The sequence below is a fragment of the Labeo rohita genome, chromosome 20 (genome assembly GCF_022985175.1).
Source record: "Labeo rohita strain BAU-BD-2019 chromosome 20, IGBB_LRoh.1.0, whole genome shotgun sequence".
NCBI lineage: Eukaryota > Metazoa > Chordata > Actinopteri > Cypriniformes > Cyprinidae > Labeo > Labeo rohita.
In genome coordinates this window covers 26,712,120-26,731,457 of record NC_066888.1, presented here as the reverse complement: position 1 = coordinate 26,731,457, position 19,338 = coordinate 26,712,120, and the positions used below count along the sequence as shown (strand labels likewise).

At 32.6% G+C, this 19,338-nt stretch overlaps 1 protein-coding gene across 2 annotated transcripts in view; it reads right to left on the bottom strand.

Annotated features, from left to right (window-relative positions):
* fam184ab (family with sequence similarity 184 member Ab) overlaps positions 1-19,338 on the bottom strand; it is a 168,680-nt gene that overhangs the window by 97,581 nt on the left and 51,761 nt on the right. For both annotated transcript variants that reach the window (XM_051138662.1, XM_051138663.1), the window contains exons 2-6: positions 15,895-16,326; positions 14,030-14,452; positions 9,748-9,883; positions 5,568-5,749; positions 1,145-1,330 (exon numbers count right to left, since the gene is read on the bottom strand). In XM_051138662.1, coding sequence (XP_050994619.1) covers positions 1,145-1,330; positions 5,568-5,749; positions 9,748-9,883; positions 14,030-14,452; positions 15,895-16,326 — 1,359 coding nt within the window. The remainder of the gene's footprint in view (positions 1-1,144; positions 1,331-5,567; positions 5,750-9,747; positions 9,884-14,029; positions 14,453-15,894; positions 16,327-19,338) is intronic.

The following is a 19,338-nucleotide window of genomic DNA, read 5'->3' as shown; positions in this document are numbered from 1 at the left end:
TAGATGATAGACAGATAGATAGATAGATAGATAGATAGATAGATAGAAATGATAGAATGATAGAATGATAGATAATAGATAGATGATAGATAGAATGCTATATAGAATGCTAAATAGATAATAGATGGATAGATAGATAGATAGATAGAATGCTATATAGAACGCTAAATAGATGATAGACAGATAGACAGATAGATAGAGTGATAAAACAATAGATACATAGATAGATAGATAGACAGATAAAATGATAGAATGACAGAACAATAGATGATAGAACGATAGAATGCTATATAGAACGCTAAATAGATAATAATCCACCAATAAGAGCAGAGTGTGAAGGTTGACTTTGTGCACCCAATAGCTCAAACATTGTACCCTGAAGGTGGTGCCGTGTATTAGGATGATAATGCACCAATACACACAGCAAGACTGGTGACAAGAGTGATTTGATGAACATGAAAGTAAAGTTAAACATCTCCCATGGCCTGCACAGTCACCAGATCTGAATATTATTGAGCCACTTTGGGGTGTTTTGGAGGAGCGAGTCAGGAAATGTTTTCATACACCAACATCACATAGTGACCTGGCCACTGTTCTGCGAAAGGAATGGCTCAAAATCCTTCTGGCTACTGTGCAGGACTTGTATTTGTCATTCCCAAGATGAAATAATGCTGTATTGGCTGCAAAAGGAGGCCAAACGGCATACTAATTGTGGTCTAAACCCAGGTGTTTCAGTTTCACTGTCCAACCCCTGTAGATAGATAGATAGATAGATAGATAGATAGATAGATAGATAGATAGATAGATAGATAGACAGAATGCTATATAGAACGCTAAATAGATAGATAGATAGATAGATAGACAGATAGATAGATAGATAGATAGATAGATAGATAGATAGATAGATAGATAGATAGAACAACTGTTCTCTCAGATCTTCCCCTTGCGCTCAAAGGTATGTCTTGATCTTTCTCAAGGTGACACGTCCTGACTGACGCTAGATAGCGAGTTACTCTTCAGTCTGAGCCTAACGACTAAAGCGCAGTCATGCTGATATCTCAACAGGACAGCTCTGGGAGTGTTTAGAAAGTTGTATGTGGGCCCAGGCTGACAGCCAGTGGGTGTTGTGACAGAGTTCACTCACGGACAGGAGTCGGTTCTTCTCTTTCTCAGAGATGCTCTGGGTGTTTTCTAGAGCTGCCCGGTGCTTCCTGGAGAGCTCGTCCAACGCCCGGCTGTGGGAATCCTTAAAATGAGCAGTGTCCTCTTCATATTTGGCACGCAAGTTCATGAGCTCTTTCTCATAGATCTGCTTTTCCTCTCGAATTGACTGTAGAGGGGAAAAAACAGAAACAAATGTATTTAAACGATGGGCTAATGCTTATATGAAAATGTCTATCCATATGTACATAGATAACGATGACACAAAGCTGAAATCTGAGTATGGTTTGTGAAAAGAGCACAAACAGGCATCAATAAGAGACACTGTGTCTTGTTCAGAAATGTTATGAATCCAATCTAAAAGAGTAACAGTGAAAGCCAAGGGACACTCGAAGCCCACACTGACACTGTAATGCAACCGCCCGCAAGTAAATAAACTTCCCATTATAGGACCAGCAGAAGTGTCGGCAGAGTGAATCACTCCACAATGCTTTCCCGCTCTATTTGGTGAGTGTTGTCATAGTAACACCTAACTCAAGGCTGTGCTGCTAACAAACTGTGATGTGGGCGACAGAAAGAAACAGAGAGAAAGCTTGATGAGACTTTTTCAAATGGGCATTATCCTGAAATACAAGCACATAGCAGCAGCAAGAGCCAATAATACCATGGTACTTTATATATTCTGCATACTACATTCTTGACAAGTTAGTCTTTGGGAAGTGCTGACTTTAGGCTGGTTTCAGCTGACCCCCATCCGACATGTTTATTAGGCTAATTTTCAGAGGACACAGTTTTGTGTTTCCAAAGCAGCTAAATGGAATGCAAGTGAAATGTTCTTTTGAAAAAAAAATAAAAAATAAAATAAATAAATCAGAAATAAAATACATTTTGGAGTAAATCTAAGATTTATATATGTGAACTGCAAACACTTTTGCATCCATTTGGATTATACATACTCAACATAATGTCAGTCATACAGTAAATATTTATCAGGTTTGTATTTATCATCAATAAATCTTTCTGTCAATTTCAATTTCTGTCTCATAAAAGTTAACTAACTGAATATTGTTAGCAATATTTTAATCATGTTTAGACTTTTCAACTGAATACATTTGCATCCCCCTCTCTCTCTCTCTCAAAGAAAAAAATTGGAAATAAATTATGCCTTTAAAATGATTTATTTTCTTAATTAAATAAATTACATTTTTAGTGCAGAAATCTAACCCATTTCATTTATTTTATGACTGACAAATATACATCACATGAAGATAGCTAAGTGAATATTGTTATCCATACTTTAATCATATTCAAACCTATTAACTCAATAAATTAGCATCAAAATATAATTAACTACAATCAAACAGATGGAAATAATTTTTTTTTTGTATTTTAATTTAATTATTTTTTAATTTAATTTAATTTAATTTAATTTAATTTAATTTAATTTAATTTAATTTAATTTAATTTAATTTAATTTAATTTAATTTAATTTAATTTCAATTTTTTAGTGCATGAATTGTACCTCTTACATTTCTTTTATGACTAATATGCATCACATGAAGTTAGTCTGACAGTATTACTAACACAACTGAATAGTGTTACTCATATTTTAATCATGTTCAAACTTTAATCAATAAATTTGCATCAAAATATAATTATTTATAAAATTAAAATATATTAAAATATTTAGAAATAAATTATGTCATTTTTTAATTTTTATTTAATTTCGTTTTTTTGTGCAGAAATCTTAACTCAATAAACTTGCATCAAAATATAATTATTTAAATAAAACCAAATAGATGGAAATATTTAGAAATAAATTATGCCATTTTTTAAATGAAATGAAATGAAATTAATTAAAATTATTTTTTTTAGTGCAGAAATCGTACCCATTTCATTTATTTTATGACTGACAAATATGTATCATACGAAGTTAGATTGAAAGATTACTTCATGTTAACACTTGTAAACCAAATGGAAATTTTGCATGCAATTCAAAAACACAAAACATAAAATTATCCAAATATTTTTTAAGCATTGAGACATTTTCTAAGTAGATTTTTACAATGACAAACAAAAATAGATAAAAAATAAAATACAAAAAATAATAATTTGTTGATTTTACTAATCAAATACATTGGTATTTTGTATACTCCAGCAAATGGTACTCTTGGAAATGGAAATATAGAGACACAAAAATAGGAGTATAATATACTGCATAGTACTCTCTAATTATTTCTTACTTACTCTCTATTTATTTATTTTTTGGAACATTAGTGCATTGCATTGATTGAGTGCATTGCATGTGCATTGATTACTCAATTGATTTCTCCACCTTGTCTCACAGCCTTTTCTGAAGCTTTAAAAAATTGCATTCTTTAGTAAAACCAGAGATTGACAAGAAGCTGTTAGGAAGAGAGAAGGGGAATGTTTCCACAATGTGTCGCATGACGGACTGCACCACAGCTTTTAAAAGTTTCCCAAAGTCTACTTTTAAAACTGCTGAGAGGGATATTTCTGGAGCAGAAACAAGCCCACATTCCCACAATCTGTTTATTGGGGCTCTCAACGTATTAATAATGGAAGAAAACCTAAATGCGACAGGACAGCCAAAAAGCCAAACTGCTAGAACAGATTGTTGTGTGAAAACAGCAAGAAATGCCATACTGTAGTGAGTCAAATAAATAGCCATGCTGTCTCCGCACAAGAAAAATGATTGCCAGGCCGAGTGAAACCACTGAGAAATAAGAATTCCCTTTCAATCAAACCGGCCATCCACAAAGAGACATATTTTCTGAGGTCTCGAGCGCTCTGCAGCGAGGATGGAGCGGTTTGAATTAAACATAGAGGTCTGGATTTAGCTGTGATGAAGCAGCTAGTGTTTAACACCAGAGATGGGCTTGTATATGCTTAAAGCTTAAACTAATGATGTCTCAGAGGAACTCATGTGAAATAAATGTTTCTGCAGAAGATTGATGTTTGAGCTACTTACAGACAGATTCTGCAAACTTGAGCAGTTTTTCCTCACGCCATCTCTCTTACACACACCAGCTATGCTTCAAGATCTTATGGTCCAGTACAAATTGTGCCCCCAAAACATGTTTGGACGCTGAAAATTGTCATTGCATTAGATATAAAATATCAAACCAAGTGGCATCTGCAAAAAAATGCTGCTAGAGCAACCAGAAAATGTCCAAAGAATACAAAACAGTTTTATAGTTTCCTCAAAAAACGGATAATAATAAGAACAAATATTTTTCAGATCAAATCAGTACATTAGAAAGATATCATGATTAATAATGCTGAAAATTCAGCTTTGCCATCACAGGAATAAAATATACAATAAAGCTAAAATATGATTATTTAAATAAAATCAAATAAATGGAAAAGGTTTTAGAAATAAATTTCTAAACATTTAGAAATAAATTATCCAATGTTTTAAATAAATTTAATTTAATGCAGAAATCTTACCCACTGCATTTATTTTATGACTGACAAATATGCATTACATGAACTTTTTTAACTGAATAAATTTGCATCAAAAAATGATTATTTACATGAATAGATTCAAATATTTAGAAATAAATTATGCCATGTTAAATTTATTTTATTTATTTATTTTTAGTACAGAAATTGTACCCGTTTCATTTTTTATTATCATTATTATTATTATTTAAATTTAATACTTTTTTTGAGTGCAGAAATCTAACAAAAATGCATTACATGAAGTTAGTTTGAAAGTATTTTTCAAAAATATTAACTAACTGAATATTGTTTGTATATTTTAATCATGTTCAAATTTTTTAACTCAATAAATTTGCATCAAAATGATTAATTACATAAACTTATATAGATTAAAATATTTAGGAAAAAATTATGAAATGTTTTAATTGAATTGAATTGAATTTAATTTAATTTAATTCAGCATAAAACCAACTAACATCATGCGTGTGGTGTTTGACAACCAGAAAGTGTCCAAAGAATCCTAAAAAAATGTATCATGGTTTCCACAAAAATGTATAATAATAATAAATGTTTCTTAAGCAGCAAATCAGCATATTAGCTTTGCCAACAAGAGAATAAATTTTATTTTAAAATGCACTGAAATAGAAAACTGTTCTTTATAATATTGTACAATACAAATCATGCTGCCCAAAATAATTTGGACACTAAAAATGGCACTGTCGAGATATAAATATCAAACCAAGTGGCATCTGCAGCAAAACTGGCATCTTTTCTGACTCATTTTTGCTTTATGAACCAACTACCATCATTCTTGTGATTTTTGACCACCAGAAAGTGTCCAAACAATCCTAAAAAAGTCACATGTGATACAAAGTGTCCAAACACTCCCAGCTGGCCTAAACTGATCCATATTCAGTAAACTGGATGGCATTGATCCATACCTTCTCCAGGGAGAGGATCTGCTGTCTCTGCCTATCGTCCAGCGTCTGACATTTCTTCTGCAACGCCCCTCTCTCCTCCTCCAGACGCAACACCTTGTCCTTCAGACGAGACTTTTCCGATTCCAGATCCCGAATGACCGCCTCGTGAGTCATCTGGGTGGCCTGCAGGCTTCCGATCTGACCTGGATGACAAAGAGAAAGACTGAGACAGAACTGTAGCGGAGGGTCAATGCTTTAAATGTCATCTAACGCAGAGAGCAGACAGTGTCAAAGATCCTTTCCAACTGCCAATACTGTCAAATAAACCTTAACTATCACCAGGAGTGTTCAACAGTCACTTACTCTGCACCAGATTTAATGTTTAATTCAGCTATTTCAGTTGTCACCTCAGAAATAAAAATGGTTATTTAGCATTTTTTAATTCCAATTTTGTGTAGTTAAAAAAAAAAAAAAAAAAACTTAAACTTTGGATACCAAAAATGAATCAAGAATGTAGTGAGGTTATTGTCTAAAACTAAAATACTTTTTTTTTTTTTTTGTTAAGTGAAATAAAATAAAATAAAAAATAAAATAATAAAATAAATTAAAAATAAAACTAATAAAATATATATAAAACGAATATAAAAATAAATATAAATTACAAAAATATAAAAACTTAAAATTACAGTAGAAAGCTAAAACTTTAAAAATAAAACATAATTCAAAATATTAACAAATACTATAACTGCATATAAATAATACTAAAATAACACTACAATAAAAAGATAGGGCAACATTTCTTTTTTCGTTTTTTTCATTTTTGTACAGATTAGAGTATTAAAATTACTGAAACTGAAATAAAAATAAATATGTAAAAAAAAAAGGCACATAAAATTATTACTCAAAAACACAAACTACAATTAGAGTAGTTTATATTATATATATACGCACACACATATATATATCGCTTAAAATATCAATATTTTGCATTTTATATGTATATATTTATATATATACTCTATAAAATATTAGTATTTATCAATATTTTGTATTAGATTTTATACATACATATATATACATACATATGAGAGAGAGAGAGAGAGAGAGAGAGAAAATACTGACAAATGCTATTATTTTACAGAAATAATTCCAAAATAACACAGCATGAAGGAGTTTTTGAGCGCCCTTGATTGTTCTGGTAATAGTTAAATAGTTTATTGTCATTTATGCTAATAAAAAGCAGTGTTTAATTAAGGTTAATTACATTACAGTTAATGATTTCTGCTTTTTTTTCTCATTACAAACGTTTGAAAAGAAATGCACTTGTTAGTGATATTGCCTGGTGGTCAATGCATGGGTTACCTGGAGTTCAAGCTTGGATAAAAGTCTCAGATAATGGCTTCTGCTTCATGTTAAATTCATTAATGCAGTGCAGAAAGCACATTCTCACTGTAATTACTGTAAACACAAACACAGAGTGTGAATCGAGCGCTTCAACCCCTATTGTTTCTCCCAGATAAAGGATCAGAAGTGTGTTTGGCATTTAGGTGTGACAGGCCCAGCTGGGCTCTGCCTCCCTCAGGGAACATTCCAGAATGCGGGTGATGAGCACGGCTAGGACACACAGCTGCTGTTGCCTGGATACCAGGAGCTGATCCATCACCCCAAACTTTAAAAAAAAAAAAAAAAAAAAGCAATGGTTTCTTGCAACTGAAGCAGTGTCTCTGATGCACTGATAACAAAATCCAGTTAACCTTTACCCAATAAATATGCCAATAATTGTAGTTTTTTTTCTTTTTCAAGTTTTTTGTTCCAATATCAGTCTTTTTAGCTGAATTAGGTCTTAATCTATAAAGTGACAACAGAATGTAAACTCAGAAAGCAGTTACTATTATTTTAACCCATGGATTTCAAAAACTGATTTGTAATGTTACGTTTACATTTAGTGATTTAGCATACGCTTTTATCTAAATCAACTTACAAATGAAGACAATAGAAGCAATCAAAACCAACAAAAGAGCGATAATATTAGGTTAGCCTAACGCAGAACACAAAGGAAGGTTTATTTTTATTTTTAATAAATAAAAAGAAAACAAGTTGTGTTAGAGGGTCTTTTATAAAAATAAAACATGTCAAAAGAATAGAAAAAGAACAGAGAATGCTAGTGTTAAAGGTGTTAAAGTGTCATTTTTTTATAATAAATAAAAAGAAAACAAGTAGACAGAACAGAAAAAGAATAGTGAAATCTAGTGTCAGAGGCTCTTTTTTTCTTTTAATAGAAAACAAGTAGTTAGAAATCGAATAGAGTAAAAGTGTTGGAGGGTCAAGTGTTTTTTTTTATAAGAATAGATATTCTAAAATAGAATTAGATATTCTAAAATAGAATTAGAACAGAGAAGGCTAGAGGGTCAAATGAAGATGGAAGAGACATATTTGTAGCTTTTTTGAAGACAGCTAAATAATAATTATCCATATTAATATAAAATGTAACAACAGCAGCAACATAAATAATAAATATAAAATACATGCTTAATAAAAATGCATGTATTATTTAAAACTATATAAACAACAGTTAACGTGTGTGAATTTCATTTAATTTTACCCAATTAATATGCCAACTATTAGTTTAGGTTTTTTTATTACGTTTTAGCCAATCAACAGTTGATTATACAGAAAATAAGGATCCAAAATCTAAATCCTCAAATTCCTGAACAATTAGATCAGTAAAAATAAAAACCGAATCTTATCTGTGAAGTTACAATAGATTTAAATTATGACAATAATAATAATAATTAATTTAACCTAAAAAAAAGTTACAATTAATTTAAAAAAAAAATTATTTGCAGTGTAGATGATAATAATAATAATAATAATAATAATTATTATTATTATTATTATTATTATTATTATTATTATTATTATTATTATTATTAGTTTAACCTAAAAACAGTTCAAATTAATTTAACCCATACATTAAAACATTTATTTAAAATAATAATAATAATAATAATAATAATAATAATAATAATAATAATAATAATAATAATAATAATAATAATAATAATTAGGGATGCACCGAAATGAAAATTCTAGGCCAAAACCAAAACTGAAAATTCTGGATGCACTTTGCTGAAAACCGAAACCAAAAATGCTTTGTAGGAATTATCTGCTATTGTAGTAAAAAGTATAAAGTAATTTTGTAAGATTTTTTAATTTAATTCAATAATTTTAGGTAGGGATACACCAAAATGAAAATTCTGGTCTGAAAAATATTCTCAATAAATTTAATGATACTAAATTTTAAAAACACAAGCCAGTAAAATAACCACATTGAAAATAACACAATAAAACTGTACAGAAATATAATAATATTAAATACCAATACATTATTTTTAATTAGTTCTATGCAACAGAATCAGATATAACTTTAACTAATTATCCAAATAATGGATAATCCTACAAAGCTATTATTATCAGAGCATGTGAGCAGAGCATTTTAATTTTTGGCTGTTTTTCTCTTTTTCAGTGCATCCCTACAATAATAATAATGATAATAATAATAATAATACTTTGTTTAACCTCAACAAACAGTTACAATGTATTTAGCCCATGCATTAAACATTTATTTGCAATTTATATGATGATGACAGATTTTAACCTCAAATAGTTACTTTAACCCATGAACTTCTAAGATCAATTCTCAATATTTATATGACTACTAATTCTGTGACTACTACTAATAAAAGACTCTAACCCATGCATTTAAAAAAAATAATAATATTGATAATGATTATGATGATAATAGATTTTAACCTCAAAGTTCAAATTATTTTAGTGTATTTCTAAATTAAAAATTATAATAATAACACATTTAAAAACATGACTAGTAAAGATGGATGTAATATTAAAAACTAAATATCTGAACTGTATGTTTTTTCTTCAAAATACTTTAAATAAATTTTGAATTTAAATTAGAGTTCTGTATCCTGTTTAAATTCAATTGAAATGCAGGAGCTCAGCTGGAACCTGCAGGCACTCGGCATTTAATTCTGAATCTCGCACAATCCTGCTGTGCATGCTGGTAATGGATTAGTAGCCTAAAGCAGTATAGAAGGATGAATCAATGAAAGTGAGTCGAGTGGGATTGAACAGTTGACTGTGAGCAGAGGTGATGAGAGAGCAGAGCATGTGCATATCTCACTGGCTTTGAGCAGGATTTCAGTGGCCTGCTGTTGCACTCGGTCTCTGGATGCCTCCAGCTCGCACTCCGCCTCCCTCTGCCTGATTTCCACAATCTCCGTATCCTTAGTCACCTCCTCCAACTGTTTATGCAGCTCCTGCAGACGCACACACACACACACACACAAATCAATCAACAAAACGACCAAAACACTTCACATGAACCTCTCTATCTCTCTGTTCATTACCGAGAGCTGCCTCTCTATATTTAACCATCGTGAGGTTTCTTACTTTGTCTCGCTCTCTTTCACTCATGTCACTTTTTCCATTTTTGCTCCTCTCACAATGTCTCCTCTGTTCTCAAATTCATCCTCATTAATTGTGCATGTACACATTAGCTCCTTCTCCCTTTCATCTCTGCTCTCTCTGTCAATTTCCTCCATCGACTGCTAAAAGAACTTCTCTCGGCTTCATCGCTCATCGTCGTTCGAACTTTCTCCTTCGCTTCCACCATTGTGGAGCTCATGTTCAAATCATCGACTTTTGCACTGAATGAATTCATACAATGTATTTTGCTATATTTGACAGCACAAAGGGAAAGAAACAGACCACTTGCAGAAAAATGTAAGCCCTGTAATGCAACTCTTGGTAGAAAAGACATGCACAACATGAAAAATACATTATTTTAGTGCAGAACTGAAAAAGCTTTATTTTACGCCACTGTTGTAAGATTCTACTACTGTTCGAAATGTACTAATAAAAAATCATCTTGAAGTTTTGGAGATTTAAGTCTTTGCCTAATGAAGCACATAGGAGCTTTAAATCAATCAATCAATCAATTAATTAATTTAATTAATTATTACTTAATTAAAGGGGTCATCAGATGCCCAAGTTTTTATGATTCATTAGAGTCTTAATGAGAAGTCTATAACATACTTTGGTTAAAATTTCTTAGTGGCAGTATAAAAAACACCCTTTTTTTAACCTCGTCAAAATCAGCCCTTTTCAGACGGAGCCGTTCTTTGCATTTGACTTTAAATGCTAATTAGCTCTGCTCACTCCGCCCCTCTTTTCTGTGGGGTGTACTGTTTACTTTAGCCACATTTAGCCACAAAACTAAGGCTACACAAAACTCTTCTAACTGAATGGTTTTACTGGTGTTGTGAGGGTAATATATGAAACAGGATGTGCACATTTAGGCACACAGTTCACAAGGGAGTTGTATATATTTTTAAGCAGGATTCTGCATGCTTCTCTGTCTGTCTGTTTGTCCACCTGTCTTGAGGTCAAAATTTTGCATCCTCCTTTGAGAATCATTAAAATGTTAATTATGTGCCAAAATAAAAGGGATCATACAAAACACATGTTGTTTTTTATTTAGTACTGACCTAAATAAGATATTTTACATAAAAGACGTTTACATGTAGTCAACAAGAGAAAATAATAGTTGAATTTATAAAAATGACCCGGTTCAGAAGTTTCACTTCAGAAGATACACTTCATTCTTAATATTGTGTTGTTACCTGAATGATCTGCAGTTTTTCTGTTTAGTGATACTTGTTCATAAGTCTCTGAATTGTTCTTCAGAAAAGTCCTTCAGGTCCCACAAATTCTTTGGTTTTCCAGCATTTTTGAAAAACCTTCACATTTGAAACCTTTCCAACAGTGACTGTATGATTTTGAGATCCATTTTTTCACACTGAGGACAACTGAGGGACTCATATACAACTATTACAGAAGGTTCAAACACTCACTGATGCTCCAGAAGGAAAAACTATGCATTAGAAGCCGGGGGAAGAAAACTATTTGAATTTGAAGATCAAGGTCAAATGAAGTTATTTCGTCTTTTGGGAAACATGTTTCAAGCTTCTGTAGCCTCTGAAGGGCAGTACTAAATAAAAAATATGATTATTTAGGCAAAATAAGGAAAATGTACACATCTTCATTCTGTTCAAAAGTTTTCACCCCTGGCTCTTAATACATGTTTTTTTCCTTCTGGAGCATCAGTGAGCATTTGAAAATTTATTTTTCTGAAGAACAGTAGGCAGTTTAACGGTTCAGGACAAACAAGGGACTCTTGAACAACTCATACTAAACAAAAAAACACAAATGTGGATCATTCAGGTAACAACACAGTATTAAGAATCAAGGGAATGTAAACTTTTGAACAGGTTCATTTTTATAAATTAAACTAATATTTTCTCTTGTGGACTATATGTAAACATCTTTTATGTGAAATATCTTATTCAGGTTAGTACTAAATAAACAACATGCGTTTTGTATGATCCCTCTTATTTTGGTAAAATTAAAATTTTTAAGGATTCTGAAAGGGGTTTTGACCTCAACTGTATGTATTTATCTATATATATATTATATGGACAAAAGTATTGGAACATTCCTCTTAACTCAGTATTAAATTGATCACATTTATTTTCTTGATTCTTGATGTTACATTGGAAGCCAAAGGCGTTTTAATATTTAGTTATATTGAAACAGTTTCACTTAAATTAATTCAGTCAGTCTCTCTTGCCCCATTTTAACATGGATTTCTATGAAGACTGGAACACAAGAGCATTCAAACTGATTTTGCGCTCATTGTTTTTTCAGGAAAAAAGGTAGTAAAATAGTATTGTTTTTACTGTATTTCTAATTGTATTTTTGAAATAATGTCTGGTGCTAAACTAAAAATGCCCTTGTAAAATGACCTGTGAAATCTTTTAAATAAGGTGACAGAAGTCTCATCTGGAAAACAGCAGCATGTAATTGGGTGAAAATCAGCACCTGGGGAATCTAAACGGTCTTTGATTGAAGCGTGTCTGATTTGCCGAACTGTGACTGCAGGCTATTTGTCCTCAGATATTTGGGGTGGAATTCAGTGATTTGGCTTCTTTTTGTTTATACTAAACGCTCCAAGTGATGTGGATGCTACAAGCATCTTTCACCTGAGTAATTCAACATTTGATCAGCAAAGATTAACAAAAACTAGCACAGACCCCAGGGAGTTGGATCATTATGAGCTCCAGTCTGAAAATGTCAGAGTGACTAAAGATCGATTCCATTAAAGATCTGCTCTGTGTGTGCGTTGAGCTAAAGAGGCTCAGCACATTGCCATTAAATAGCCATTATAATATGTCATAAAAGCAAGAATTTATGTAAGACAAACATAACATTAAACTGGCCATCATTGTTCATTTGAATGACCATATTATAAATCAAGCCAAGAGTGTGGCTCGTGATGACACCCATAAATTACATTTCGTCAGTTCCTCCATTCAGAAACAAGTCCAAGAAATGCCTTGGAGGGCCGTGCTGGCTGACTGACTGTTTTTTTTTTTCCAAAGATATTTGAAAGACAATTCAGAGTTCAGGACGTGTGCCACTGCCTTTGAAGTCTCTACTGTAATGCGTCTGAAATATCTGATGTGTTCAGAGAAACCAAAACAATACAGTAGTTTGACTTTTACTGCTACTGCTAAATTATGTTTTGTGCATGCTATTTTAATAAAATATACTGCAGATGGTTAAAATAAATGCTGTATTTGTTCTAATATGTGTTTGTAATTTAATTTTTTTTTAATTAACATCAAACAGCATTTGTAACCCATTTTAGTAGCATAATGAGATGCATTTAAACAAGACATTCAACAAGAAAAAACATGTAGAGCAGTAAATTAAAAATTAGACCAGCGGCCAGGAACCTGTTAGGAAATGAGTTGTGAATTCAGCTGTCTTTTTATTATTAAGATTAGATAACTCTCATTAGATGACTTAGAGAATTAGATTAGATAAATTTAGATAAATATGAAAAAATATTGTAAGCATCAACAAATATACTTTTCTAAAGAAAGTGAAATTCTGCACAAAGCCAATCAGAGTTTGCTAAAAATAAATTCAATGAAATCAATCAAGTTTAATTAAACTGATAGTCCACCAAATCATGTATGGAAAAATTCAATGGAATGTACTTTTTGTAAATTAAATTAAATTAAATTAAACTTAAAAATTTAAGGCACCATGAACCCTTACTTTTTTTAATTTGAAAACTTTTTTACAGTGTATTTTGGATCAAATAAATGCAGGCTTGGTGAGCAAAAGAAACTACTTTAAAAAAACATTAAAAATCTTACTGTTCAAAAACTTTTGACTGGCAGTGTACAAAACAGCTTTACTGCTATAAAAAAGATAAATAAAAAATAAAATAAAGAACACCAAAGTAAAAGACAAAAGAGTCAAAAAGTGGTATGTTGTATCTAACCCCTATAATTTCATTTCAAAGGACCTGTGATGCATCTGGTGACCTTTACCTTAATGTTATTCTCTGCAGTGATGAGTGAGGCCTGTAGTTTGTGGGATTTCTCCCTGCTCTCCCGGGCCTCCTCCTGCACCCGCTGCAGTTCACTGCGCAGCTTCCCCAGAGTCTTCTGCAGTGCCGCTTCCTGTGCCTGGAACTCCTTCCTCAGCTCGGCTTCGGTCTTCTTCCAGGCCAGCAGGTTCTCTGCAGTCATCTGCTGTGTGCGTTTCATAGCCTCCAGTTCCCGTTCATAGAAGGCCTGGGCTTTATTTAGCTTGGCCTCGTACTCCTCCACCAGACGCTTCTTGTCCTGTTTCAGTTCCTCAACTCTTTCAGTCAGTGAATCCACCTCCGCTTTATGAAGCTGTCCCAGTTTCTCCTGGTCTTTGCTGTAGTTGGCATTCTGGCTTTGGTGTGAACGAAGAAGTTCCTGAACCTGTGAATACAACATTCATTTGAGGTTCTTTAATGGATGAAAAAAAAAACTGTCGCTTCCTAACCAGCAACAAGTAATTTGTCTGTTACTAAATATGAACGTGCTACAGAGCACGACACATTTACAGCCAATCGGAAGTTATTTAATGTTTAATGTACAGTTATCAGAGCAGGATTTTGACAAACACATAATTTTGTGCTTCATAACTGTAGTGTAGCCTTGTAATTTAAGATCTAAGTTGGCAACCAAAAGGTTCAAACCTTTCAAGGACCAATTTATGAACTTTGGCCACTGTGATCTTGACCATGGCACTTAACCCAAGCCTGTTCCAGAGGCACTGTCCTTGTACATTTTGTAATGTTAATCAACAAAAACAGATAAACAAATGAGTAATTACAGTATTTAATTAGTAATTAAAGTGCATTTACCAATACCTAAATAAATAAATCAATCTTAAACATTTTGTTTAGCTAAATAAATAAATAATAAATGTTTTTAAGTATTTTTACTAGTTAATAATAATAATAATAATAAATTATTATTATTATTATGATCAATGATACTAATATTATTATAGCATTAACAATAATAACAATTATTAACAATGCTGTAATAATAATAATTATTATTATATTATTATTATTAATTAATGTAATATTATTATTAATAAAACAGCAATAATAATAATAATAATAATAACAATTATTATTATTATTATTATTATTAATATTAATGTATATATAATAATAAATTAATTATTATTATTATATATAATTTTCTGAACATTATTGTTTTAAGTTTGTAATTCTTTGAGAAAAAATAAAGAAATACATTGCTCACATATTTATATAGCGCCTGTCCAATACAGATTAATCAGAAGAGCATAAAATAGGAAAATGAGTTTCGCTATGTAATTTTTAATCATGACTATAAAAAAAATTATTTGTGTTACTGAACATCTTAAATTTAGCACAACATACATAATTTACATTTATTAATTGTAAGTTTACAGTTATAATGTAAAATAATAATAATAATAATAATAATAATAATTATTATTATTATTATTATTATTATTATCATTATAATAATATTTCTTATTTTGATTTGACTTAGTAATTTTGTAACAACAACAAAATACTACTTTCTTTGAGGAAAAATAAAGAAATAAATCACACTTTCTGTGATTGATTTCTTATTCAAAAAAAATATTTTATTTAATGTTTAATACAGTAATCATAACATTTTGACCAAATTCTGCAGCCTTACAAACCTGGAATTTTTTTTATTGCAAATCAATCAATAAATCAATCAATCATATATATTATAAGAAAAATCACAACTGGAGCCTTGGAGGACAGAACTATATTTTTACACGTAACCACAGGTAAACAGTCCTAAAAAAAAAAAAAAAAAAAAAAAAAAAAAAACACTGGACACACCTCCTGCCGATGTGCGGCACGTAGCTCCTCAAGAGCCTGCTGTTTCTCCTGCTCAAACTGGGCCTGCAACTGTCCAAAGGAGCGGAGCTTCTCCTCGAAAGAGCGTCGCATTTCCTCCACCTCCCGGGACATTGTGACCACGCGCTGCGTGTGCTGTGCCTCCGTGCACAGCTGCATGTCCTCCACTCGCTGGCGGTACGTCTCGAACTCGGCCAGGGCCTGCCTCTTCATCCGCTCGTGCAGCTCCATGGACTCCTCCAGAGACTGAATACGCCGCTTCAAGTCCATCTCATCGCTAATCTTGCTCTTGTACTGCATGATCTTCTCCCGCGTTTCAGAGAGGATCTGCTGCACCTCCTCCTCGTGGGCCTCCTTCAGGGTCTGGATGGCCGCTTCATGCTCGTCGTTCTTGGTGTTGAGGGCGTAGATCACCTGGAGAGGTGAGAAGATGGAGAAATGAGAAATCTACATTGCAAATGAGACTTGAACTTATCAAAAGTTAGCAGTTGCATCATCGTCTAGAACCTTCTAGGCAACAGAACCTGCGTTTGCTTGGTAAGCGAGACAGAACAAGCTTAATGTCGAAGGTTAAGTAAACACAATTTTGCTGATCTACATCATTTGTGCTTAAAGCATTACACATGTAAAGTCACACAAGGAACTAACACACTTTAGCAAGCTTTCACTGAGTTTAAATCCAGAAGATTTATGTGTAGCTCAAATATGGGAAAAGCTTTTCCATTATACTTTGAGATGTTATATTTATAGGGTAACAACAAAACTTTTCTGTTTTGTGCTATGAGTGTGTTTTCACAACACACCATCAATCGGCCATACTGGCAGCACTTAACGTAAACAATGCAAGTGAACCAAACGAAACACATATTTTGCTGATTATCACTGCTGAAAATGGTAAATTATTGCCATGTCATGGGCTGTACTAATCAGTCGGATTGGGAAGAACATGTGGAGTACTACAGGCTGCCAAAAGTTATAACAAATCAAGGAGAAGACTGCAAACAACTGTCTGAGGAACAAAAGGTGTTTGTGGTTGGCCAAACTGAACCAGGATTTCCAGGCCAAGAATCTTGACAACATCTGTGTTTGTTTTTATCATTTCCAGTCAGGTAAGTGAAATGTTAGGCTAATATCTTAAATTAATACTGCTCATACTCTTTACCACCTGTTACCTTTAGTTTTTCAAAATATTGCACGCATTCCTGCTTACTATGTCCTTCTCTATATGATTTAGCAGCTTCCACACATTTTTTTCGTGGTTTAGACAGCATAAATTAGCAGAACTATGTATTCGGTAGTACATTAAAGGAGAAGTCCACTTCCAGAACAACAATTCACAAATTAATTTACATAATTTACTCACCCCCTTGTCATCCAAGATGTTCATGTCTTTCTGTTTTCAGTTGTAAAGAAATGATGGTTTTTGAGGAAAAAATTTCAGAATTTTTCTTCATATAATGGACTTGATTGTTGCCCCGATTTTGAACTTCCAAAATGTAGTTTAAATGCAGCTTCAAAGGGCTCTAAACGATCCCAGCCAAGGAAGAAGGGTCTTATCTTAACGATCAGTCATTTTTGGAAAATAAAAATTTGTATACTTTTTAAGCACAAAAGCTCGTGTAGCACAGGTTCTGGAATGTACGTTCACGTACTATTGAATCACGTCGAAAGGTTACACCGAACATAGGTGTAACTACAGACCCAGTGTCTACAAAGCGAATGCACAAAGACTAAGAAACTGCAAGTAAGTCAAACGCTGTTTACAAACAAAAAGGTACAACGATGTCAGACGATTCTGAAGTTGTAGGAGTTTTTCGCCATAGTCTACCTTTTTAGCCGGAGTACACAGATGATGAACTTACACGTGATTTGTAGTAGTGATGGAAAGTTTTCTCATCATTTTACTGACTCAGACCTTTGAGTCTCATTCAGCAAATTGAACGAATCTTTTTTCGAGTCATTTCGTTCATTTTAGCAAATTATAATTAAAATGTTACGTTATCCTTCCCTAACACATCTACTGCTTACACAAACTTCACACTACAAACAAGACAAAACTATAATGCTATAAGAAACAGAAAAGATTAATTCATTATTCACCTGTCTTTAATCACACTCACAAACAAGACAAAACTATAATGACAGCCCCATAAGATGAACGAATGACTCGCAAACCAGAAGACTCGAAACAGGTGAACTAATTCCAGCACAGAACCTAATAGGATGTTGCGCATGTGCGACTCAATGAATCACTCCCCGAGATGACTCGTTCTTCCCGAGTCACACTAAAGATTCATTCAAAATGAACGAATCGTTCAAGAACGACCCATCACTAATTCGTAGCATCGTGAACATGCATCCCAAAACCTGTGCTGCACAAGCTTTTGTGCTTAAAAAGTATAAAATTTTTATTTTTCGAAAAAAATGACTGATCGTTTCTCTAGATAAGACCCTTCTTTCTCGGCTGAAATCGTTTAGAGCCTTTTGAAGCTGCATTTAAACTACATTTTGGAAATTCAAAATCGGGGCACCAATGAAGTCCATTATATGAAGAAAAATATTGAAATGCTTCCCTCAAAAACCATAATTTCTTTACGACTGAAGACAGAAAGACATGAACATCTTGGATGACAAGGGGGTGAGTAAATTATTTGTAAATTGTTGTTTTGGAAGTAGACTTCCTTAACCGTGCAATCCATGCTGTTATTTACATCCGAGTATCGCCGATATGGCCGCGAATCTGGGTAACTGACCAAATCATGAGGTAAATGCAAACCCTCTATACTTATTCTGTAGTGGTTGTAAAGTGTACATTAAACATCTAGTGACCACAAAAAGTACCAAAACTGCACATAATTGTACTTAAAAAACCAGCTTGACAATATGTGAAAATATCAGCATGACATAAGCTGTTTAAATATTAAACAACTGCGCAAAAAGAACAATTTAAATTGTCATATTGTCATTTACCTTGCATTTTATTCATATTTTGGCTACTTGGATACAAAATAACATGTAATTGGATGTTTTACCTTCGACATCAGCAACAAAATATGTCGCAGAATAGTGAATCCGTATTCGGAAAGCCACGGAAAACAAATAACGCGTTCAACGGAGCCACTAAAGGAACATAGTTAGCCGCTTGCTAGCAATAGCCTGTTGCATTACAGTACAGTACAATTTCGCTTACCACATAATCAGAGTAAGGAGAGACAACTGATAGGACGACGGCAAATGATTCGTAGTATAAACAGAGTAGGTGTGATCGCGAATCTCAAAAGTGAAGTAAAAAGCGAACACGTTCATAAGTGATTTCAACGCCCATAACGGCTCCCTGACGCTCACAATTTATATACAGTGTAATTACCCAACGATATAATTGCATGAGAAAGCACTAAAATATATATTTTTCCTCCTATCTCGTAT